At 39.0% G+C, this 26,730-nt stretch overlaps 1 protein-coding gene across 1 annotated transcript; it reads left to right on the top strand.

The window, feature by feature from the left end:
• The first annotated feature begins 4,751 nt into the window (after positions 1-4,751).
• PAFAH1B2 (platelet activating factor acetylhydrolase 1b catalytic subunit 2) lies at positions 4,752-25,680 on the top strand. The gene is made up of 6 exons (XM_065882607.1): positions 4,752-4,871; positions 10,967-11,054; positions 18,943-19,032; positions 19,831-19,947; positions 21,540-21,662; positions 24,968-25,680. Exons 2-6 carry the CDS (start codon positions 10,974-10,976, stop codon positions 25,244-25,246), a joined length of 690 nt encoding a protein of 229 aa, XP_065738679.1. The 5' UTR covers positions 4,752-4,871; positions 10,967-10,973; the 3' UTR covers positions 25,247-25,680.
• Positions 25,681-26,730: the final 1,050 nt, after the last annotated feature.

Raw genomic sequence — 26,730 nt, 5'->3', positions numbered from 1 at the left:
CGGCGCAGTGGTTAAGAGTCCACCTGCCAATGCAGGGGACACGAGTTCAAGCCCTGGTCCGGGAAGATCCCACATGCCGCAGAGCAACTAAGCCCGCAAGCCACAACTAGTGAGCCTGTGCAGCACAACTACTGAAGCCCATGCACCTAGAGCCCATGCTCCGCAACAACAGAAGCCACCGCAATGAGAAGCCCGCGCATCGCAATGAAGAATAGCCCCCGCTCGCCGAGAAAGCCCGTGCGCAGCAACGAAGACCTAACGTAGCCAAAAATAAATAAAGAAATAAAGAAATTGCACCGGAACAATTGGACATCCATATGCACAACAATTAACTTTGTTCTTTACTTCACACTATGCACAAAAATTACCTTAAAAAGGATTACTGACTGAAATGTAAAACTTAAAGATATAAAACTTCTAGGAGAAAACATGGGAGAAACTCTATTGTATTGATAACTAATAGTAAAGATTTCTTAAATAGAACACAAAAATCACACACCATAAATGAAAGAGAATGATAAACTGTATTTTACCAAAGTTAAAAACTTCTGTTCTTCAGAAGATACTGTAGAGAATTCCCTGGTGGTCCAGTTAAGATCCTGCATGACGAGTGGCATGGCCAAAAAACAAAACAAAAATTAAAAAAAAAGCAAACAAAAAGACACTGTTAAGAAAATGAAAACACAAGCCACAGATTGGGAGAAAAAAATGTTTGAAATAAATATATTGACAAAGAACTTTTGTTCTGAATATAGAAGAACTTTTACGACTCAGTAATAAGAAAAATAACCTCATATTTTTTAATGGGCAAGAGTTGAACAGGCACTTTGCAAAAGAAGATATATAAATGGCCAAAAAGAATATGAAAAGATGCTTAATATCATCAGGGAAATGCAAGTTAACACCACCATAAGATATCGTAACAACTAGAATGGCTAAAGTTTTTTTAATTGATAATATTGTGTATTGCCAAGGATACAGAGCAACTGGAACTCTCACAGTCTGCTGATGGGGGTGTAAAATGATAAGCCACTTTGGAAAACAGATGGGAAGTTTATTATAATGCTAAACATACACTTGCCATATGACTCAGCATTTCCAGTCCTAGGTCCAAGAGATCCAAGAGAAAGGAAAACACATGTCCACACAAAGATTTCTACATGAACTTCCATCCTCATTTTATTTATAATAAGCAAAACCAGAAACAACCCAAATGCCCATTAACTATTGACTGGATAAACAAATTGTAGAATATCCATCAACAGAACACTACTTGGCAATACAAAGGAGTGAACTATGTACTGGTACACACAACAACATGGATGAATCTTAACATATCATGTTAACAGGAAGAAACCAGAAACAAAAGTTGATTCTACTCTATGATTCTATTTATTGAAATTGTAGAAAAAGCAAAACTAAAGTGACAGAAAGCAGATCAATGTCTGGTCATGTCAAAATGACTCAGGAGCCAACTTGAATGGGATTATTTTGGGGCAATCTGGTTATCAATAAGAAAAATAATTGCAATGAATGAAACATATCAAATGTGTTTCAGTCCATGAGTTTATAATGATATTAAACCACACACACACACACAGTTAAAAAAATATAAGAATATGACAAATTAACAATTTTCAGTTGGGAAGACAAAAATGTTGTTATATAATATGTTCTTTTTTTTTAAATAGATCTTTATTGGAGTACAATTGCTTCACAATACTGTGTTAGTTTCTGCTGTACAACAAAGTGAATCAGCCATATGAATACACATATCCCCATATCCCCTCCCTCCTGAGCCTCCCTCCCACCCTCCCTATCCCATCCCTCTAGGTCATCACAAAGCAAGGAGCTGACCTCCCTGTGCTATGCTGCTGCTTCCCACTAGCCAACTATTTTACATTCGGTAGTGTATATATGTCGATGCTACTCTCACTTCACCCCAGAAGTAGCACCCGATGCTACTCCCCCTCCCACCCCATGTCCTCAAGTCCATGCTCTATGTCTACATCTTTATTCCTGCCCTGCAACTAGGTTCATCAGTACCAATTTTTTTTTTTTTTAGATTTGATATGTATGCATTAGCATACAGTATTTTTCTTTTTGACTTACTTCACTCTGTATGACAGACTCTAGGTCCATCCACCTCACTACAAATAACTCAATTTTGTTTCTTTTTACTGCTAAGTAATATTCCATTGTCTTTACATTATTTCTAACAATATCTTGACCTGACCACAAAGATCTTAAAATTGAGAAATAAAATACTTACTGACCATATGGTTACTGATTGAAATAAATCGAGGCAAATGAAAATGCGTTAATTTGTAAGAAAGGGAGTGAAAAAAAATTTTCCTGTTGAAACATTTCTTAATGTTGTTTTAATAATAAATAAAACTCTGAAACTTTTTCTATAAACCATCGGACCTTGCGTTCTACCCACAGAAATTCCCTGAATTCACACTGTGAGTCCATTCTCAGTCCACATAGCTTTTCTTCCTTCTTTTCATGTCTGAAATGCCAGGTCCCCTGAAGTCTCCCAGTTTAATTACTGCAAGTGACGAAATGTCAAATAGTCTCCTAAATTCCAGGCCACTTGGGTGGTGTTTTGACACTCATTCTCAAAGTTCTAGGTTTACATTTGATCATGTTTACGTTACACCAGTCAGTCCATAGACCTTTTGTCAGGGTTTCTATATTTCTTCCCTTTGGGTTGGCATGCAGTCATGAGCGAAACCAGAAAGAATCCGGATGGAATCATTAAACCCATCATCATTAATGGAAAGACAACTTGAAGGGCAAGCTCTCCTGACAGCTTTCAGTCAATTTGTCTCATAGTCAGAAAAAAACTATTTTTACCTATCACCAGCTGTATGGTGATATGGAAAACTGTATGGAAAACACAGACCCTGAATGGGGCCCAGCGGAAAGGGAGGTTGTGTGTGGGAAGTGAGGAGTGAGATAGTGTTGTATGCCCCAGAATTACATTCCTGCAAGGAACTGAGGGGATAGTGGAGGCTTAGAGCTAAAAAGAACCTCAGCAATGACCTAGTCCATCCCTTTCTCCTTACACATTAAGAAACAAAGGCTCAAAGAAGTAAAATGAGCAATAGCCTTCGGAGAAGAACCCAGGGTACCCTGAAGCTTAGTTTAGGGTCCTTTCCACTCTACCGCCTGCATTGTTTAAATGAATTATTTAGAAAGCTAAAACAGACATATTAGGAGACAACATCAATAAATTTCAGGGTTCGGTGACATTCAGATTTTGCCAAAACACTAAAAACTGCCTGAGCCACAGAGGTATTCAAATATTAGCAGAGGCTAGTTTAACCAGCTCTAGTGTTCCCTGGGGCACACTTCCCTTGTTTGTTTATTAATTAAAAAGTTGAAAACAAGGAAGTATAAAGATAGGTCATAGGTTCCACATAGGCACAAATTCAACGCTTGATCATTCATTCCTGGTTGAGCAATACTTAATGAGTGTCTGCTATGCATCAAGGCAGCATGCCAGGTGCTGGGAATCCACACAACAAGGTCTCTGCTCCCTCAGAGCTTAGAGTATAGCAGGGAAGACAGTGTATTAAAAGTAGTAATTACATTAAAGTGTGTTGAGTGTTAAAACTGAAGAAATTCAGGATCCTATGGATTTATCCCTGGAGACTAATTCAGGCTGCATCATTTGAGTTCCCCAAACACAAATTCTTTTCGATAAAACATTTAAAGCAACAAACATTTACCTGCTGGTGTGCCATAAATTGTGTGAACATCTGCAAGAGAATTCCGAGGTAAATTAGCGTTTTATAGGTGTACAAATTATTTTGGATTATATACGTCTGATAAATGTAGTACTATTTGACAGTACAGGTCACCTGAAAAATAATTTGACATATCTTAAAACTTTAGGCTTCCAGGTTTTCACAGTAATTCTTAACTGATTTTGTCTGCAAAACGACCCCCCTGATCATTTTCAGAACTCTGGAAGGCTCTACCAATTCAGACAAGGGTCTTAACAAATCCTATCCATTTTTAAAGGGCCAGCTCAGGGCCCTGCTCCACCTAACGTTTTCATAGCCTGTGTACACCTTTTGCCCCTCCTCTCTGTTATAGATTCCGTATTTATATAGGATTTAGCACATCATCTTTTTAATATTAACTCTGTGTATGTGTGTATATATATATATATATATATATATATATATATATATATATATGTCTTCCCCGAAACTGGATGGATCTCTATATAGTATCACCTTAAGTATCACCTTAAGAGGCGGTCATCCAAAATCCATACATTCATCATAGAAACAGAAATTCCACCCATAAATGTAAGGGACTGCCTCATTAACCTTGGGGCCCTATTTCCCTCCCACTGGCAGCCATCTGGTTTATTCCATGGGGTGGAGGAGGAAGCCAGGTTGGCGGGGTGGGAAGGGAATGGCGTCAGTGCGAGGTCACAGCACATTGTCCCGAATGCCATCTCCACACTACGGTGACATGAACGCAGGACTGAGGGATGCAGCCGTAGGAAAGATAGAGGCCCAAGTCACGCAGACTACATGCAAAACGAGGGCAGGATAGAGAACAAAGCGTGGAACCTTGCGGGGCGTGTCAGGACACCTGGGCGCCGGCAGCGAGCTCCCGCAGAAAGAAAGTGGGGAGAGGCGAGCTAAGCCAAGGCCTGGCAGGATGGGGAGGGACTTCCGGAAGCCATTTGCCTGAGTGGCAGGGGAACCGGAAGTGGGGGCGCTGCAGCGGGTGCTGAGGCCGGAGGAGGGACGCGCCGGAGCGGGGCCGCCGGGACTGAGCGAGCGACAGACGCGCCACCCGCCGACGCCGCAGCCGCTTGGGGCCCGCACGGACCCTGTGCCTGAGTGAGTGCAGTCCGGGACTCGGGGAACCGGTGGCTTAGAGGTGGGGGTTGGAAGAGGCTGCGATTTGTTATTGTGAGAGGCCCGCGACCTCCCCTCCCCCACCCTGCCGGCCCCTCCCCCGCGCCACCCCTCCCCCCCGATCCTTGGGGTGCCTCCCGCGCTCGCCCCTTCTCGGCTGGCCCGGCGTGGGTTCCCTGGCTGCCCGCCCTGCCCCCCCGCACCTCCAGGCCGCTCGCCGCCTCCCTCGGAGCCTTTCCCCAGTACCCCACCCCCAAACCTGCCGCCTCCTCGGCCGCCCGGCCGCCCCGCCTCTTCCCGCGGCCGAGCACCGTGGCGGGGCGCGCCGCCCGGCCCGATCCGGCCCAGCCCGACCCCCGGAGCAGGCCGCCCTGAATCCCCCGCTACCGCGGCCCGGGGCTCGCCGCCACCAGCCCCATTTCCAGCCACGCTTCTGCCTCGGGTCTCGGCTGTTGCCTTTCCCTCCTCCCCGAGGTTGAACCTCTGACCCTTTTTTCCCCTTTCCTCTGTCTGAGAGGCCGTTGGCGCGGCCTCAGACCAGTTACTGTTTTTCTGACGGAGCACTTTTTGCCACCCGTCAGAAACTTCTCCGTTATCTTCTCTAATATATTCAAAAATCCATAGGCTGTCACGACTCAGAAGGGCTTATTTCTTAGGGGACTGTCCAGTCCAGCACCTCATTTTAGGGATGAGGCCCAGCGAGGCTGGTGATTTGCCCAAGGTCAACCAACTAGCTAAACCTGCCAATGGACAGGTTTTCTTAGGTGCTTTTTACCTGGTCCATGTCCATGTACCAGATCAGGATCTTCTGGCCTTCAGGTGTGAGATGTGCCCGTTGCACGGTGACTCACTATTTCCATACCTCCCAGGCCAGCGTTGCTTTTCATATTGTGTATACAAACCTTAAGAGAACCAAACACATGAAGCTTTGGCCTCTTTTTAGAGCTTACCCATGGAGAAAGGGAAGACCACCTGGACCCACCCTAAGGCCTCATTTCGTACAGCTTTAAATGGGGGGGTTCATTTTGGGGGAGTGGTAAAGGTATGGAGAAAACAAGGGGTATTGTCCCCTTGAGCATCAGAATATGCCTTTGCCTTGGATATGGCTGTGTCTTTGGATTCTTCTCCTGGGCACATTGTTCTGGTATAAAGGTTGCCTCCTTGTGCGGGAGCAGGGGAGGAGTATGAAATCATTGTGCTTTAATGTGTTGGCTTGGGCATTTGATAATAAATTCTGAATGTGCTGGAACCCCGGGACCCATCCACCAGCCCACTGAGGCAGGGTACTAGGGATGAGGCCTGCCTTCGCCTTTAGAATAACCCTGCCAGCTCCATCTGAAACAAAATGAAGAGTCTGAGGTCAGAGTGGAAACATTCTGAATCTTTTAATTCTTAGTGCAACTTTTCCCCTCCATCTGTTTCCTGGTTAAACTAAAGAAACATACAGCTCAGTTTGAGTATTTATAATTCTTTGTTGTTGGAACTGGTTTTTGATTAGACACACACTACACCACGCTGGTATAAGCATTTGGAAATTCTGGTGTTAAGACTGTCATAGTCGGAGTTAAGTAGAGAAGACAGAAAATGCAGGAAAATTGGGAAATGCTGTGCAAGTCACTTACTCCTCATCTTCCCAGAGTACTCATTTTAATGGACAGTTAAAGCTTCCCTGGAAGAGTATGTCTCCTGATAAATTAATTTCTTCTGACCTTTATCTCCATTCTTTTGGGTTTTTCTAACTGAACATGCTGTTTGTGACCTCAGAAGTTAACGACTTGCTGCACAGAGATGATTATTATGAATCAGTGAGGTGAGATGGGAGTCAAATCCCTCTCTGTTGCTACTTTTTCTGTTGTTACTAATTACAGCATTCTGAATACTTCTGTGCCACAATATCGCTCTCTACGTGAGGCAGGAAACCCCAAATCACTCAGATTTTTGTGACCCACCACAGGCTGTTCTCTGGATGGCTCCTGATTTGATTCTTCATTTTTATTATAAACAGTACACAGTTTTTTTTTTATCTAACTCCCGAATTATTTGAATCCCCTAAATGCATAGTCCCCAGCTTGGTTCTTTCTTTTTTCTTTTCTTTTCTTTCTTTCTTTCTTTCTTTCTTTTTTTTTTAATCCTTTGGCCGCACCGCATGGCATGTGGAATCTTAGTTGCCTGACCAGGGATCGAACCCACGCCCCCTGTGCAGAGTGTTAACCACTGGATTGTCAGAGAAGTCCCCCTAGTTTGGTTCTTAAAGAGGAGATTACATGGGTTTGCCCCTCAGTTGTTTTTTTTAAACCGCTGTTTAAAAATGTTACCAAGCCATAGGCACAGGTAAAACTGAAAGCTCCTTTGTATTGTAAGATTTTGATTTGGCAAAATAATCCAAAATCCAAGTGTCTGAAGGCACAAAGAAACAAATTTTGCTCAGAGGAGGGAGGAGGATGACCTTGTATTCATAGTTAAAGAAGAAAAAGACTAGCTAATTGGGAATATTGTCTAAATTCTCTGTTTTACCTGCCTAGTAACTTTAGGTAAGTGACATTTTGTTCCTCATTTTCTCTGTCCCTATAGCTTTTTCATTTTGCTCATGACAAAATTTAGGACTGAGATGAAAGTGTTTTGCTAAGGGTATCAGAATGCCATTAAATTGGGGCAGTAGTAATAGGATATATAAGTGAATTGACTTAGTAAATTAGAATTTATCATTGTTTCATACAGTCTTTTCTATATAGAGCCTAATGCCCTTTGCTCAAGAGTAATAGGTTTTGGAGGGTAGTATATCACCCTGAGTTCAAATCCCAGCTCTCCCTATCATGGAGCAGTTTCCTTAAGTCTCCCTGAGCTTCAGTTTTTATTTAAATAACAAAGTTCCTAGCACAGTGTCTTGTAAATAGTAAGTTCTCAATAAATCTTTATTGCAGTTATTATTTTTTGATCAGTTGTTTACCTGTTGGAGAAACTCTGAAAATCCATGTTTGTAAATTGAATCATAGATCTAAAGAGATCTTATAGTTTATGTAGACCACTGGTCTTGAAAGTCGAGTATGTGTGCTGCCCTGGGATGCATAAGGAGATCCATTGGAATATAGGAAAATATTTAGAACCTCTTTTTACATTCATTTTTTTTACGTAAAAAAGGGGAAGAAATTACAAATATTTAATACACAGGTTAACAGCAATTCACATCTAATTTATAAATATACATATATTGAGGAACATTTCAAAAAGATTCTAAAACATTAATAAATGTTTGAATCCCGCTAATCTGGACCAGTCTTTACTCATATGCTTTAGTTCACTTTATGCTTTTCTAGTAGGTGTTCACCTAGTCTCTGCAGCCCCCTGGGAGGAATCTGCCTTGAGAGACAGGTCATGTCATTTGCAGTTCTGTTTGTTATAAATTTGTCTCACTGTACATTGTATCTGCTGGCCTTGTCTTCCTATTTGGGGACATGCAGAATAGGCCTAAAGTCCCTTCCTAGTAATCTTCAAATACTTTGACGGCTATTTGTCCTGTTATTTCCTCTTCCCCACAGTTTTTCTACAGGTTATAAACATACCTGTTTCTTTCAACTATTTCTGATATGACAGGTTTTTTAATTTCTCACCATCTTGGCTCCTTTCCTTGAAACACCCTCTGGTTTCTCAGAATTCTTAAGTTTTTCAACAAAATCTGAACCTGGTGTTCCAAGAACTGAAATGTAGTTGGAGTGCCTGCATTGTGTGTTTAAGTGGTGAAGGATGAATTTGGATACATTTTATTATGGAGGCACCTCATATGTACAGTTTTGTCATCCTTGTTCTTTTAACAATCCCCAGGAAAAATGGTTTCAATTACATAATCACACAGTGAGAGGGGGAGATTATTTTTCTCATTTTTAGTAGTGATCGTTCAGTTAACCCTGCGTCAGTTAACTTTTGCCTCAGAAATACCTAACATGTTAAGAGTTTCTCCAGGTGGGAAAATAAATGAGGAATGGTTGGGTTTTTAAAATCTATTTTAAAAGTTAGGAAATAGACTTTTTCAATTAGTGAGTGGAAAAAGGAGCTGTTTTGTTGCTGTATTTCTTTACATTATATATCTAATTTTGAAATAACAGAAAATGGGAAAAGTTGCTCCTTGTTGGTCTTAAGGACAATAGAGCTTTTTGATCAGCGGGGAAGAAAGTTACTTACTAAAATTAAAGTGAGTATTAAGTGCCATATCAGATTTAACCTGAATAGCCAGACTAGAATCAAGAATTGAACGTAGACCCCCAAGAAACTTTTATATGGAAGATTTAGAATGTTTTATTGGCTGAAAACAAAAAGTTTCTGTGTGGCTATTTGTTTTAACCCTGTAATCCTTTTTTTGTTTTCTTTTATGTATCTTGTGATTTTTCCTCACTTTTCTTAGACGGTGAAACTCCAAACAGATATCATAGTCTGATTGGAACTATATAGGTTCATCTTGCAGTTCTTCCCAATTCTTGCATTTTACATTGATGTTTTTAGCTCCGTGTGGTATAAGTCATAAGTCTTTTGGATGAAATGGTTAGATATAGGTCCCCTTTAGGGAGTCAGCGTGAACTGGTTTGTGATCAGTGGGTCAGATGTGACGTAATTGGGGTCAGACAAACCTCATTTCAGCCACTGAACAAAGTACCTAAATTATCTGATCCTCGTTTTCTTCATTTTGTAGTACTTTTGTGAGGATCGGAGGTGGTATGTATAAAGCATAGAGTCCTTCATAGGTAGCTATTATTTTCTGATAGTTGCAAATTTTAGTAATCTAAAGAAATATACACAGGTTGTGAATGATATTTTACATCTTTAGTCAGATATAGGCTTAACCCTGAGCCCAATTTTTTTTAGACCTAGTGTCATTTGGAACTGATCGAATTTATTTACATAATTAGTGTTAAAGTTGTTTGCTTCTGTAATTTATTTTTCATGAAGGTTTGCTTTCATGTTTAGGGCTTGTTACTTTTTGATCCTCAAAAACTACTACCTTAAAAAAAAACAAAAACTACTACCTTGGTAATCCAAGGTGTTTTGTTTACTCAGTGAATACTTATTAAAAGGCTATAACTCTTTCTGAGAAAGTTTAGTTGTATTTGAGGATGGCAAAGGAAGGAAATAGAGAGTACGGCCTTTTATTCTATAAGCCACAAAACCCCAGCTTTTTCTCTTTCATCATCCTTTGCATTTTCCAAGTAACCTCTTGAGCCTGATGTCTCTAGTATGTATTGTCCAGAATTGGTTGAAAACAGTCTGGTTTCTTACTTGTCTTTCTAGAAGATTAGCATTTCTAATTTTCCTGAATTTCACTTACTCCTTCTCCACTATCAGATGCCATATTTAGGTCGTCGTTAATCAAATTTTTTTTTAGTGGATACCTGTCAAAAATACCTAGTAAAATTTGTAGAAAACCAATTCCAGGGACTTCCCTAGTGGGCTAGTGGTTATTAACACTCTGCTGCGCTCCCACTGCAGGGGACACGGGTTTGATCCCTGGTCATGGAACTCGATCCAGCAGGCTGCGGAGCACTGCCAGAAAACATTAAAAATTTAAAAAAATAATAAATAATAAAAATGAAAAAACCGCTGCCAAAGCCCACGACTAGTTTTGTCATCATCTGTAGTACAGGTATTTGTGTGATTTTAGTGATCACTGGATTCTAATCGGTGCTGTACTAATTCTTAAGTGTGTAACTCTAGCAGCCTAAAAGGCTCTAATGTAGATGTCATTGAACTTGAAGGGTTTAATTTCTTGTCATTTGTTTCTTACAATAACATGTATTTATGAAAAATTAATATAGGTGTAAGATATATACTGATGTAATGCATTGTTCCTGAATGATATTCAAACCTGTCTGGAAGTTTAGTAGTGCTAGATATTTATGGGACTTAGACAGTCATGTCCTGGACCTCGTCTCTGCTGAAAATAAACTCCAGTTGCATCGTTTCTAGGCAAAACCCAATGGAATTTATTTAATTCTTATTGTTTAAAACCTGACATGTAATATTTAAGTAAGTGGTAACAAAGAAACATTCCTGTCAGTGAACAAAACATAACATAGACATTTTTTCCTCAGGTGTAGAATGAGCCAAGGAGACTCAAACCCAGCAGCCATTCCACATGCAGCGGAAGATATTCAAGGAGATGACAGATGGATGTCTCAGGTAAAAGGGGGTGCACGTGCGTTATTCACGTAGATGAGTCTCTTAAATTTTTAGAGTCTTTTGACCAGAGCTACAATGGGGTGTTTTTAATGGTCAACAAGAATTGATTACTGTAAATAAAAATCTAATGTTAGAGATGTCCTAATCACCATGTGATGTTGGAACTGAGGAATATTTTGAGAGCATGGGCATTGTGTACTGTTAATTTTAATAGATGACAGTGTCTCTACAGTATTCTTTAAGCTTTTTTAAATTTTGAAGTAATTTCAAAATTATACAAATATTACAAACACTTCAGAAGCAACTTCCTGTATCCTTCTCTAGACTTGCCACTTGTTAACATTTTGCCACATCTGCCTAATCATTCTGTCTGTATCTGTTTGTACTATTTACCAACTTACAGTTTTTTCTGAATCATTTGAAAGTATGTTGCAGTCATCACAATGCCCCTTTACGCCTAAATATTTGAGTGTGTTTTCTGAGAACAAGAACCTTTTCTTACATAACTACAATACAGTTATTAAAATTAGGAAATTTAACACTAACATTATACTGTTACCTAATCCAAAAACCATATTCAGATTTCTGTAGTTGTCCCAGTAGTGTTCTTTTTTTATTTTTTCTTTTTTTGTGTGTGGTACATGGGCCTCTCACTGTTGTGGCCTCTCTCGTTGCGGAGCACAGGCTCCGGACGCGCAGGCTCAGCGGCCATGGCTCACGGGCCCAGCTGCTCCGCGGCATGTGGGATCCTCCCAGACCGGGGCATGAACCCGTGTCCCCTGCATCGGCAGGCAGACTCTCAACCACTGCACCACCAGGGAAGCCCCAGTAGTGTTCGTTATATCAATTTTCTTCCCAGTCTAGGATCACACATTGCATTTGGTTGTCGTTTCTCTTCATTCTCCTTTAATCAGAAACATTTCTTAGCCTTTGTTTTTCATGACCTTGACCATTTGGAATAGTATAGGGCATTTATTTTGTGGAATGTCCCTCTCTTTTCTCATAATCAAGATTCACATACATTTTTGGCAGGAGTATCAGGGAAGTGATGTCTTCAGTGCATCACATAGAAGGCATGTGATGTTGATTTGTCTCATTGATGATAGTAGCTTTGATCACTTGGTTAAGATGGTGTTGGCCTAAACCAATTCTGTTTCGTTATAATATGGTCTCACAGGTTCTTATTTTAGTCAAGTGGGTTACAATCCACTGTAATTTTGAAACTCATTGTCCAAAGTTTAGCAAGTGGGAATCCCTTCAAGCTCTGGCCCCTTTGCCCTCTCAGTATGTCCCATTGTTTTTTTTAGCACTTTATTTTTTTTTCAGTATTTGTAGCTTGCTTTTAATAACTTATCCTTTACAATAACTATATTTAACCTTTATCTGTTTCCAACCGTATTACCTTTTGAACTAACAAGTTCAATATGACTTTAAGTCCCCAGAGTTTCCTGTTTTAGTATTTAGTGATTCTCTTTATACTCTTCATGGTTGTATTCTCTTTCTGTTTTGGTCATCTCAGACTTAAAAATCAGTCTTTCAACTAGCTTATTTTGAGTGGTAGTTTTTTTTGGGTTTTTTTGGTGTTTTTGCAGTACGTGGGCCTCTCATTGTTGTGGCCTCTCCGGTTGCGGAGCACAGGCTCCGGACGCGCAGGCTCAGCGGCCATGGCTCATGGGCCCAGCCGCTCTGCGGCATGTGGGGTCCTCCCGGACCGGGGCACGAACCTGTGTCCCCTGCGTCGGCAGGTGGACTCTCAACCACTGTGCCACCAGGGAAGCCCCCTGAGTGGTAGTTTTTTATTTTGACTGTTCTCCTATGGATCAACTATGTGATTATTCTTTCTTAATCTTCCTCATTTGTTTATATCTTTAAAAAAGTATTATGAAATATTTTGAGCATCTGTGTATTTGCTACTCATCCTAAAAAAATAAAACATTGCTAAAAGAATTGCTGTTCCCTCTATACCCCTCATTGATCACATTTCTTTCTCTTTCCTACCTCCCCACCCCCAAGCCAGTAATTTCATGTATTTACATACTACATATATAATCTCTAAACAATATAGTTAGCATTTTTGCACTTTTTAAAATTAATTAATTAATTAATTTATATTTGGCTGTGTTGGGTCTTCATTGCTGCATGCGGGCTTTCTCTAGTTGCGGTGAGCAGGGGCTACTCTTCGTTGCAGTGTGCGGGCTTCTTCTCATTGTGGCTTCTCGTTGCGGAGCGTGGGCTCTAGGCGCGCAGGCTTCAGTAGTTGTGACACACAGGCTCAGTAGGTGTGGCTTGAGGGCTCTAGAGCGCAGGCTCAGTAGTTGTGGCGCACGGGCTTAGTTGCTCCGCAGCATGTGGGATCTTCCCAGACCAGGGCTCAAACCCATGTCCCCTGCATTGGCAGGTGGATCCTTAAGCACTGCACCACCAAGGAAGTCCCTTTTTGCACGTTTTTAAATGGTAAATAGTATCTTTCTGAATGTATTTTTTTCTGCAGTAATCATACATATTAAAAATATAGCTGTAGTTTATTCAATTTTTTCTCTTTAAGTAGTATTCAATTATTTTATATGAAAATACCACAGTGGATTGTCTTTTATCTCATTGATGGGCGTTTAGGTCATTTATAAATTTACTAAAAGTAGTAACTAAAACTAGATGCCTTCGTTGTTTCTGGCATAAATTAGAAGACTTTAAATGATTAGCACTGACTGGGAAAAAATTAGTCAAATGGAAGAAAAACAGATACAAATATTTAAATTTTTTTAAAAACTTGTATAATATGGAAGGACTAACTTATATTAAAATATATTATATACCCAGATCTTGGTTTTTAAATACAGTTCTCCAATGAAAGGAACCAGGGCTCCTTAGAGAAATGATTGATTCTATAGCTGGAGCAAAGAAAATAAAAATACGGGCCTAGAGCATCTTCTAGTGCAAGAAAGCAAGAAACTACTCAAAAAAGATGGGTGGCAGGAATATCACTGAAGTGATGGGTCCCTGTTGCATCACATAGAATACATGTGGTATTGGTTTGTCTCATTGATGATAACTTTGACCACCTAAAAGACCTGAAAGAGCTCCCAAAGTGCAAAGTTGAACATTTTGAGCAGTGTGACAAATGATGGTATTATTGGTTTATAACTGAAAGAATATAATAAGTGTTCATTAATGCATTCTGCTATAAATAAATGAGTGGATGAATAAATAAATAGGGGAGAAGGGCTAAATCTTCCTTACAGAATAATTTTAATTAATAAATGTAGAAGTAAGGAGGGAAAAGAAAATCATGGATAGAACACTGCAGTAATAATTACTGTAGGCATGATCCATTGATGAATACTAACATTAGTGGACACAACTTTAAGGAGAAATGGTATATTTGCCTAGCCTTAGAGTATCTCCCTGTAAATTACTTTGGTGGTTTTAAGGTACGCCCACGTATTTTCTGAGACCCCCCCCTCCAGGAGGTGGAGCTGAATTTAGTGTCTTGTTTCTAACATATAGAGTATGGAAGGGAAAATAACTTGATGGTGGAGAAAACTGTCAAACACCACCTTACCCAAATGATCAGTATTAACATCACCAGTAATAAGTCATGTTCCCTGATATGATACAACAAGGGCATATCACCTCTGTGGTAGTCTTCCCCCAAAATCCATAACCTCAGCCTATTCATGGGAAAACATCAGACAGACCCAAATTGAGGGACTGTCTACAGAACACCTTACCGCAACTAAATGTGTCAGGTCATGAAAGACAAGGAAAGACCAAGAGACTGTCCCATATCAGAAGAGTTAAAGGAGATATATAGATTAAATGCAATGTGATATCCTGATTGATTCAGGAAATGGGCATTAGTGGAAAAATTAGTGAGATCTGAATAAACTTTATTTTAGTTGATAGTATTCCCTAATGTTAATTTCTTAGGTTTGACAAATGTACCATGCTTATATAAGATGCTAACATTGAGGGCTTCCTTGGTGGTGCAGTAGTTAAGAATCTGCCTGCCAATACTGGGGACACAGGTTCGAGCCCTGGTCCAGGAAGATCCCACATGCTGCGGAGCATCTAAGCCCGTGCACCACAACTAGTGAGCCTGTTCTCTAGAGCCTGCGAGCTACAACTACTGAGCCTGCATGCTACAACTAATGAAGCCTGTGCGCCTAGAGCCTGTGCTCCCCAACAAGAGAAGCCACTGCAATGGGAAGCCCAAGCACCACGGCGAAGTTTAGTCCCCACTCACTGCAACGAGAGAAAGCCCACGCACAACAATAAAGATCCAACGCAGCCAAAAAGAAATAAATAAATAAAATTTTTTGAAAAATCCTTACACCTGAAAATTCTGTTTTTAATAAAAAAAATAAAAGATGCTAACATTGAAAGAAGCTGAGTTAGGGGTATATGCAAATACTCTACAATCTTTTCAGTTCTTCTGTAGATAAATTAATTTAGAAACAAAACATTAAAAGAAAAGCAGTCATGATTAAAACAAGTATTGAAGTGATACTCAATACTACTCACGGAGTATTGCTAAAATATCCATCCCTATTCTAGACTTAAGTACCACATATCAAGAAGTACCTAGAACAGATGAACATGTCCACCACCACCACAGGAATGCAGTCAACAAAATCCAGACTATGGGAGAGTCTATAGGTCAGACAGTCATATTCCTTAAAAAAAAAGTTGGGAGGTGGTGGCAGAGGGAGGGGGAGCCTATAGATTAAAAGGGATTTAAGAGACAAATTGTGTGGATTCTGATTTTAAAAAACAAATCATAAAATAAAATTTTGTGACATTGAATTTGAACACTCACTAGTTATTTGTTGATATTAAAGGATTCCTATTAATTTTAGAGGATAGAACTGGTATTGTGGTTATATATATTTTTAATCTTTTAAGAGCTACATGTTGAAATATTTATATATGAAATGTTATATCCTCAGTTTGCTTCAAAATAATCTAAGAATGGGGTGGGGCAATAGTTTCTGGAATGTTGAAATAATAGTGGCCGTAAGTTAGATGATTGCTGTATCTGGTGATGGATACACAGAGATCCATTGTGTTATTAGCTCTGCTTTCCTGTATTTCCTTGATATTTTCCGTAATTGTAAGTTTTTTTTAAGGGTGATATTAAAAGACTTGACCGTAGACAAATTTAATAACAATTCGTATCAAAACATTAACCACCTAAAGAAGGCTTAGCAGCAGACTGACAGAAATATTTTCAGTAAATATTACAGATGAAGCACTGATACTGTTGTATTATCAATAAAAATATCCTCAAATATACTAGATAAGTGTCTCAATGAGCATGACAGGAGCTTTAACTTTTTGTTTCCAAAAAGTACAGATTAAAACAATGGGAAAAGAAAGGAGGGAGAGAAAAATATGAATAACCCGTGCAGGTGCAAGTATAGTAAAATGAGTTCTGATACATTGCTGGCGTCAGAATAGATACAGCCAGTAGCCATTTTGTTAGTAATTTGGAAGTATATCCAAGATCCATGAAAGTGTTAATCCCCTTTGCCCTAAAAATTCCCAACCTGTAAAAGAATTTATGTGTGTGTGTTTAAGTTTCTTCATCTCAGTCAATAGGAGGCTTCTGGCAAATCTGTCATTAGGATAAAGAGCTAAAAAAAAATGAATGTGCCACTGGATGCATGCAGTAGGATATTAAGTGGTGTTAAAAATTACGGTTATAGGGAATTCCCTGGTGGTCCGGTGGTTAGGACTCCATGCTCTCACTGCCGAGGGCCCGGGTTCAGTCCCGGTTGGGGAACTCAGATCCCGCAAGCTGTGTGGTGCTGCCAAATAAATAAATAAATGAAGATTTTTTTTAAAAATTACACGATAAAAATTTTTAAAATAATTATAGTTATGAAAATCATGTAGCTACATAGAAAAATATTTCCAATATAATGTTAATGCAGTTATAATGTGTGCTCTTTATTGAGTACCTACTGGGTGGCAGCCAGAAGCTGGGCCCCTTTTATACAACTCTCATCTTCACAACTCTAAAAACAGAGTTGCCAGCAGATGTGTAAAACAAAACTCGGGGTTATGTACTTGCTTAAGGTCACTGCACTAGAAAGTAGATAAGCTAGACTTCGAACATAGGTTCTTCTGTCCCCAAAGCTATTGTGCCTTAAGGAGATACATACATACGTTTCAACTGTGTTGCGGGGGGATGTGAAAAAATAATGAGAGAAAAAACCCTAAAACGTTAATAGGTACTGGGTTAAAATGGTAGGATTATAGATGTTTTGCTTTTATCTTTTCTGTTTTTCCAAGCTCATTGCAACTACTTTTATACTTAAAAAGGAAATTTAGAGTACTTAAACCTTTAGAACAGCAGAGCTTAAATTCCATGACATTCTTTAAACATAAACTGTTCTGTTGGTATTGAGAGGTAGTTGGCACTTTAGCATACACAGTAGAGAGACGACGTGACGTGAAAGAGCACCTACTCAATAAAACTAGCTAAAGCCTTATTCTTGCTCATCTTATCCCTTCAGTTTAAAAATACTTATTGAAACAATAGTAATTTTAAAAAATTGTTTACACAAGACATGGACCCAAGAGAAAAGAAAAAGTGATCCCAAATCCTGTCACTGTAAAAGAGGTGTCTTAATCAGTTGTCAAATTATTTCCAGAAATATTTTTGTATTTTCACCAATAGCAGTGAAATATCTCAGTTTCACCACAGTGTCATCTGCACTTGTATTATCAGCAGAAATACTTCAATAGTAACTCCATCTGAATTAATTCCTAGGGGAAGCATAATTGAATGTCGAGTTTGAGAAAAAGAAACAGTATTCAGACCTTTCCATAGAACTGGGTTAGAGACCTGCTAAACCATCATGTTAATTTGTTTCAGGGATGAATATAAAAATTGAAGGGCTTCCCTGGTGGCGCAGTGGTTGAGAGTCCACCTGCCGATGCAGGGGACACGGGTTCGTGCCCTGGTCCGGGAAGATCCCACATGCCGCGGAGCAGCTGGGTCCGTGAGCCATGGCCACTGAGCCTGCACGTCCGGAGCCTGTGCTCCACAATGGGAGAGGCCACAACAGTGAGAGGCCCGCATACCGTGGGAAAAAAAAAAAAAAAATTGAAACTATGTCCTTCAGTTTAGCATCAATGGGTAAAATCTTTTTAAAGGTGTCTTATGCCTTAAGAGCAAAGAGAAGCATGCCAGGCCTAGGTCACCCTTGCTTAGAAACTTGAATAAGACTGAAAAAGCCTGAGTCCCAGTTTGCCAACATTTCACATTTAGAGGTTAGCAGACATTTTCAAAGGCCATATTAAAATCATTCAAATGAAATGCATGCCTTTTGATTGGATCCTAGTTCAAAAAATAGATACATATGATACTTTTGGAACAATTGTGAAGATTAAACGTTAGATTTTATGGGATTATTGTTTATTTTCTTAGATGTGATAATAGTTCTATGGTTTTATAGGAGACTGTCCTTATGCTTAGGAGATGCATGCGGAATATTTAAAGGTAAAGAATCACAATGTTTGCAGCTTACTCTCAAATGATTCAGCAAACACAGATAAAGCAAATGTGGGAAAATGTTATTGTTGAATGTAAGTGAGTGTGTACAGGTGTTCATTGTATTACATCAGCTTTAAGTATATCTGAAATTTTCTTTAAAAGAGTTGGAGGAAAGGTAAGCTTTTAAAAAAAGATGAACGCATTTTTCTGTTCTCGTTTTCAGAAGGGCCCAGGAGTTAATAGCAGATTGAGAGGAATCAGCTTTAGGGACAGACCAAATAGAATGTTTAACAACAGAGTAACTGGTTGGACAACTGTTCTGTCTAGGCCAAGAAATCTCACAGGGGAAAATGGCAGTTTCTGATTGTTCTTTCTTCTTCACACCAGCACAACAGATTTGTCCTGGACTGCAAAGACAAAGAGCCGGATGTCCTGTTTGTGGGGGACTCCATGGTGCAGTTGATGCAGCAGTATGAGGTAAGGTGCAGGGGTGAGGGTGGTCCTTGGCTGCTCATGTCAACACATTCATTGATAACAGACTTGCATTCATTCCACTCTAGTTCAGAGTAGAAGGGAAATCAGACCTACCTGATTGGATTCTTCGTGCCATCAAGCATGATGAGACTAAGGAAAAAATACATTATTATAAATAAGCTCCCTTTTTTGCCTTGGCTTCCAAGAAGCTTCACATTATATTTGTTTGTTTATATTTGTCCTAGTCGTGATTTGTATTTTACTATTTTCTTATTTGTATTTGCTCATTTATGTTTGTCTTAGTCATGATTCTCAGTTCTTATTGTGTTTTACCATTTTTATATTTTATATATTTTTGTAGTGAACTGTTTTGAATCTTTTTGAGGTTAGGCATTCTCCCAAGGGAAATTTAAAAGAAAAGATAGCTTTATATCTTCTTGGCTCAAGCACTCTAAATTTTTTCATCTCATGTTTCTACTTCACCCTATTCCTTTAAATGGTTGAATAAAGGGAAAGGAGAGTTTATTGAGTTGGCAGCTTAATTATAAATGTTGATACCTAAGTGGCATCAGGTTGAGCTGTGACTCAAGTCTTGAGCTGAGATCTAAAGCTGCACTGAAAACTGAGTTACACAATGGCATCTTGAAAGCCCTTTCAGCAGTTGGTAGCATACCACTTGCAGTGATACATTGGAATACAGAAAAGGGAAACTTATTTCAGATGCCTCACGACACATTGCAATTGAGGGATTTTATTTCCCACTAATTTCAGCTTAAATAAATCAGGTTTTTCTCTTTTCAGATATGGCGAGAGCTTTTTTCCCCACTTCATGCACTGAATTTTGGAATTGGGGGAGATACAACAAGACATGTTTTATGGAGACTAAAGAATGGAGAACTGGAGAATATTAAACCTAAGGTGAAATGAAACTTTTTTTTTTTTTAAGAATATCCTTATCTTGAGTCTTTTGCCGATAGTTAAATTGTCAGAAACTGGTAGTAAAAAAAAATTGCTTCTTTAAAGCGTTATTTCACTGTTGTTCTTTGCTTCCTGCCCCTTTAAGTTAAATGATATTGTTTAAGAACATTCCAAATACATGCTTAATTAAGAATCAGTGTATTGCTTGCTTGGTTTGTACTTGTTATAAGTATCTTCTGCTGTAGGAAGAGATTTGATGCTAATAAGGTGTGCTATTCTGTTGACCTGAGGCAGTATGAGGGGGAAAGTGCTCAGAGGTGGGCCGTGGGAGCAGGGCTATGATTCATTTGAGGAAGTAATTTTGGATCCATTTAAACATATAAACAGATTGGTAATCAAGGCCTCCAAGTTCTTCTGAAGAAAATTTGAAGCAGATGTGAACAAATGTTCAGCCCAAACATGTGCCCAGTGCCTTATAGCATTATCAATATCCTGAGTTGGCACACTGCATATAAATTTTTTCAACCCAAACAACAAAAAGGAAACAAAGCTGAGCCATTGATAACAGTTGCTGTAGTTGAAAGTATTTTATTTTTGCCTTTCTAACAGAAAAACTCATGCATATTCCTTTCTTTTGTGACAGGTGGAAATTACTTTGGGTTACATAGGAAGGTATATGTCTCTAGGTGATAGCCACCTTGTAAAATTATTTTTTTGGAGAGAAAAACTTTTAAAAACTATATCCAGCCTCCACCCCACTGACTCTTTTCCTTGAGTAGAACTGTGTATTTATACCCACTACACTCCCTTGGGTACTTTTTTTTTTTCTAGAAGGTACTTTAACTAAGGAAGTCTTATGATGTCGCAAGTATTTTCCCCCATGTTTCTTAGATTTCACTCTCTTTTTTTTTTTTCTTTTTTGACTTGCAGTGGTTTTATTTTTATACAGTTGAATTTATTATCTTTTTTGTATAGTTTCTGGATCTTAAGAGATTAACTTCCAACTGCGCATAAAATAATTTTCTCATCTTTTCCCGCTTAAGTGTTTTTCTGTTTGGAACTTATCCTGATGTATATGAGGCATACATTAATAATGTTTTAAGATGGCTGCCCTGTTGAAGTTACCAATACCATTTGAGAAGTTCATCTTTCCCTCTTTGATTTTTTAAAAAATTTATTTTGTTTCTTTATTTTTGGCTGTGTTGGGTCTTCGTTGCTGCGTGTGGGCTTTCTCTAGCTGCGGCGAGCGGGGGCTACTCTTTGTTGCGGTGCACGGGCTTCTCATTGCGGTGGTTTCTCTTGTTGCAGAGCACAGGCTCTTAGGCATGCGGGCTTCAGTAGTTGTGGCTCACAGGCTCTAGAGCACAGGCTCAGTAGTTGTGGTGCACGGCCTTAGTTGCTCTGTGGCATGTGGGATCTTCCCAGACCAGGGCTCGAACCCGTGTCCCCCACATTGGCAGGCGGATTCTCAACCAATGCGCCACCAGGGAAGCCCCTCCTTCTTTGATTTTTGAAATAAGATTTTCAGCTAACTAGTGGACATTCCTGAGTATTTATCTTTTTTCTCTTTTTCTTCCTTCCCTCAATTATAGGTCATTGTTGTCTGGGTAGGAACAAACAACCATGAAAATACAGCAGAAGAAGTAGCAGGTGGAATCGAGGCCATCGTACAACTTATCAACACAAGGCAGCCACAGGCCAAAATCATTGTATTGGTATGTGGTCTTTGGGTGGGTGGAGACCTTGATATCATTAGGTAAGGTGGGGGGTCCTTTTAGAAATGTGATCACTCATGAACATAGAGAATCTTTAGGTTGGAAGCAGTTTATCATGCTCCCGAGAAGCTCTTCTCTGATATGTCCCATCGTCTTACTGGTCTCATTTCCTAGAACAGCTGTGGAGCCATCTTTTTTCTGCTCATCCTTGTTTAGAAGTGGAAATCCTCTTTGTTGCCTCAGGTTGCCTAAATTTTTTTTTTTTTCCCCTTGACTATCTTCTGATAATTTTTTAAGTTGCATATGAGACTTTTCCTAGTTCCTGAGTCTCTTTTTATTAGACCTGAGTTTGGATTAGCCTAGATGTGTTGTTTTGTTCCATGGTTAATATGGTAAAGGTGGTGTATTTATCAGAATCTCTGAATTCTTGAAAAATATCAGAGATTACATCAGGAAGAAAATGGGTTCTTCATAGTCTTACCACTAACAGGAAATGCTACCCTTTGTAGAATTAAAGCATTGTCTTCATGGTCTCAGGGATAAACAGCTGTCTATTTCAGTGTTAAAGTTTACCTGTAGATATTCTTAACCTAGCTAAAAATGTATGTTTTTGAGAAATCTGACATGTATTCAGTTCTTTAATGAGATATAGTGTTAATAAGGTAGTCATTTATTCAACAAACATGCGAGAATCACGATGTACAAGGCACTATCCTAGGTCCCGGGCATACAAAAATGAGTAAGACGGTTCCTCTCAAGGAGCTGGTAGATGGACACAGCAATATAAACAGAATTATTATACTGTATGCTAAGGAGAGAACAGGGTATATTTTAGACATAAAAATTGACATCTGAGTTTAGTTTTAAAGAATTCATTGGTTTCCAGACAAATAGAGAAATGAAAGAAGAGAAGGTATTACAGAGAAGAATGAGAGAGAGAGAAAGGGAGGGAGGAAGAAAGGAAGGAAATGATCAAAGGCTTATACATGTATGTGTTTGTTGGGTGAGTGAAGGAGGGTGCTAGAAGAATTTTAGGGTTATCATTGGAATAAAGTTCAAGTCTGGGATAGTTAAAGGCCACAGCCAGGTCCCATGTTAGGAGTTTGGATATTATCCTATGACGGTTCTGGGGAGCCAGGTCTTATTTTTTTATTACATGGTATTTAATTAATTTATGTATTTATTTATATCCTGCATTATTCCAGAAAAGACTACATTGTGGTTCGAGTCCATCTCTTAAGTACAGTGGGTGGTACATTGTAGTTGCTTAGGACATATTTGTTGCATGAATGTTGCTGAATAAATCCTCCATAAATATTCTTTGTTTCAATCAGACTTTTGAATTTGATATATGGTGGTGTTATCTACAATACTAAAACATTGGAAATAACCTAAATAATCAACCCCATGGGGGAATGATTGCACAAGTCATTGACTATAATAGCACTAATCATATGACAATTAGGAGGACTGTGTGAAAACAGAATTTATGATGTATTTAAGTGAACAGTCCGAATACTAAACGGTATGTATATTATATTTAGAATTGCTTGAAAGTAAATATGCAAATTGGAAAAGGAAATAAAATTAAAATAGTTGTTACATGGTAAAGGAATTAGGAGTGTATTTTGTCTCCTTTAAAATAATATTTTAACAATTATCAGTTATTATAGAGAAAAAATCACATGGCATACCCTTGATACTCATTTATTAAGGAAAATGTTATGCAAGTATATAAGCTATTTTTCTTATCCTTGCTTGACAATCCCAATAGGTATGGCGCCCTGCTCTTGAGGCTTAATCCTTTTTTATGGCTTTAATTACTATGGTATTCTTTGAAAGTCAGAATAACATATGTATTTATTGGTCACTGGCCATCCTTCCTGCTTGCTCATTATATCTCAACCAAGCTTTGATGTGCCAGCGCTGAGGGCTGATTTTCTTTGTTAACTGTTAGATTCAGAGCCTTATACTTTTAACAGTTATATAAACTAGGGTTTAGGATTGACCTTGTCTGCACTTGACAAGGATGAAAGGAGATGGATTGGGGTAGCATATTCATAATTCTCTGTAGTTCTCTTTGGAACTTTACGGTCACACAGTAAGTTAATAATCGAGGTCCAACGTTTTGCTGAAAAAATTTAAAGCAGACGTGAATAACGCTTTGGGCATAAAAATTTTTTTGATTTTTTTAGTAGAACGCCTACAGAAAACCCGTTTTTATGAAATAAGACCTCTTATCATACCCTGTAGGAGAAACAGGTGACAACATTTTTGCCTAAATAACAATAACTTGCTGTGTGGCATCATTAGCTATAAACCAACTAAAAGGTTGGGGACTTCTGACAGTTTTATAATTGGATCAGTTATCTGTATAAAGGCCATTTCTAGTTTGAGATGATAAAACCTTGCACTTGCCATATAAGAGGTGGCTTTTATTTACTATAGTAGAAGGACAGACATCTGATTTATCTGAAAATTATATTAGATCATTAACAAATAAGTTAAAAATGAATTTAGAACACATCTCTGTTTTATACTACCAGATATTATGTGGCTCTGATTCATCAAGACAGCATTTGTTCCAACTCCATTTCTCGTGTGTTCTAGTGTAGGTTCCATGTGGCATTAATGAATAGATGTGTATTTGAGCTAGATTATTCTAGCTATGTGGTGGACTATATGGAGGATAAATTGAAGGGGTAATACCACTGGAGGTAGGAAGACTAGTCAGGAGATTTTACATTAATTGAGGTGAATATTGGTAAGTTCCCCAGCCATAGCAGTGTCTATAGTCAGAAAAAAGAATGGATTGGAAAAATACTTAGGATGTAAAAGCTGAGTGATTTAATGATGAATAGATAAGGTACATGGGATGAGAGACTCAGGGATGTTGGAAGGTCAGTTGACACAGAGAATGTAGAAGGAACATAGTCTATGGGGGAGATGATGAATGGGTTTTTGGACGTGTTAAGTTGGGTGTGCCTCAGGAGCATTCACATACACAGTTCTGAAGCTCCGGGAAGAGATCTGGTCTAAAGTGTGTAGGTGTAGAGAGTACTGGGCCAAGGACAAAACCCTGAAGAATACCAGCAGTTAAGGGACAGGAGGAGGAGGAGGAGCTCAGGAAGAAACCTAGGAGGGATAGTCAGAGAACTTTCATTAAGACAGGTCTAGTCCAGTGTTTCAGAAATCAAAGGTATAACAAGTGCTAGATGGAGAGTTCCAGGGATATTTGAAATCACAAGTAAGTAGGAAAAAACAGTGAGTCTTCTCATCTTATATTCTTCTCTGCTCTTCCCCAGGGTTTGTTACCTCGAGGTGAGAAGCCCAACCCTTTGAGGCAAAAGAATGCCAAGGTGAACCAGCTCCTCAAGGTTTCCCTGCCGAAGCTTGCCAATGTTCAGCTCCTGGATACAGATGGGGGCTTCGTGCACTCGGACGGTGCCATCTCCTGCCACGACATGTTTGATTTTCTGCATCTCACAGGAGGGGGCTACGCAAAGATCTGCAAACCCCTCCATGAACTGATCATGCAATTGTTGGAGGAAACACCTGAGGAAAAACAAACCACCATTGCCTGACTGGCTCCCATCAGTGTTAATAGTGTCCCAGCTTCCTCAGATCAGTTATATCACTGGCACTACAGAATCCTTCTCTTTCTTAAGGCACTTTGCATTGTAGAATGTTCCTGGATGTTCATATCTAGTGTTTGAAGGGGAGGAGGGATTTAAACTGGTCCTGTACATAGAAGGTTTGTTTGACACAGGAGAAAAATTAGCCAAGGAAGATGGTTGTTTAAATTCATTGGAAACCAGAAGGGGACTTTTTAGTTATATGTGTGACACATTCATTGACTTATCACTGTTTTTCGTAGGACAACATCAAGCCTAAGTACTGAACAAAATGAAGATTCTTTCCTTGGCCTTTCTTTCTATGGATTATGTCATATATAATAATAATTAGAATAACACCTTCTTGGCTTTAAAACAGATGTTTTTCCAGTTTTTAAAGTTCATAATTTAGCCTTTTGTTTTTTATTTTGCTTTACTCATATGTATTCTCAATGTTACAGCAACATATAACATCAAATTGAACGTGCTTGTCATTCAAGTATGGGAGATGCTATGGTTACAGGTGAATTTGTTCCACTCTGTTAACCTTTCCCATGCTTAGCAGTGAAAAATAGGTTTTGCCCCATTTGGGGGACTCAATGGAGGGTATTATTTTTATGCTGCTGAATATCACGTCTGTAATAGACCCATGCATGCAGCCTTTCCTCTATTCCCCCTCATCCCCTCTTTTTTTTGGTGGGAGGGGTCCTTGTTAACATTACAAGCTTTTAACACATTTTTGACCTAGGAGCTCTGTTGCTGGAAGTATAAATCCCCAGCCAGTTACTCTCATGATGATATTACTGATGTGTAATTCATTCTTGTGTGGTGGTCTGTGCTATAGAGTCTGTGTAGTGCTATCCATATTCAGAGTTCTGGTTTGTTTTGTTTTGTTTTTCCCTTAGAACCTGTTACAGTTTTCCTTCTTTTGGGGGGAAAAAAAACCCAGAACTCTGTTTCCCACTCCATAAGCCCTGACTTTATTTCAAGTTTTGTAGTATTTTAAGGTGTATATTTTATTTTATTATTATTGGCTTAGTTTTTAAATTATTATTAGTCCAGAAAAATTTGGCCTCTTCTCATGGGGAAATTGTGACACTGCTCTTCCGAAAGATATTCTGCTTGATCCCACTGTTTTAGTAAAAAAAGAACTAGTAAAAAAACACTTCGTTTAACCTTCAGGATTTCTCAATACATCTTCATCTGAGAATTTCTTTCAAGAGAGCTCTTTATAATCTTAATGGTTTGTTGAGCTACAAGAACTGCCATTTAAAAACTAATAGGACAAAAAATAATAGGACAACAGGTGGTTTATTGTTTAATATACCTGTGGAATATGTACAAACTGGATTTACAAACAAATACTTTAAACTGGACCAGGTGGATATTGAAGTAACCCATCAAAATGTGCTCTGCAATGATTCTGCTTAACGTTCAAGTTCAGTAACTAAGGC

This window comes from Phocoena phocoena, chromosome 8, assembly GCF_963924675.1.
Source record: "Phocoena phocoena chromosome 8, mPhoPho1.1, whole genome shotgun sequence".
Classification (NCBI taxonomy): Eukaryota; Metazoa; Chordata; class Mammalia; order Artiodactyla; family Phocoenidae; genus Phocoena; species Phocoena phocoena.
Note: the sequence above shows the minus strand (reverse complement) of the source record. Positions and strands in the feature narration are given on the sequence as shown.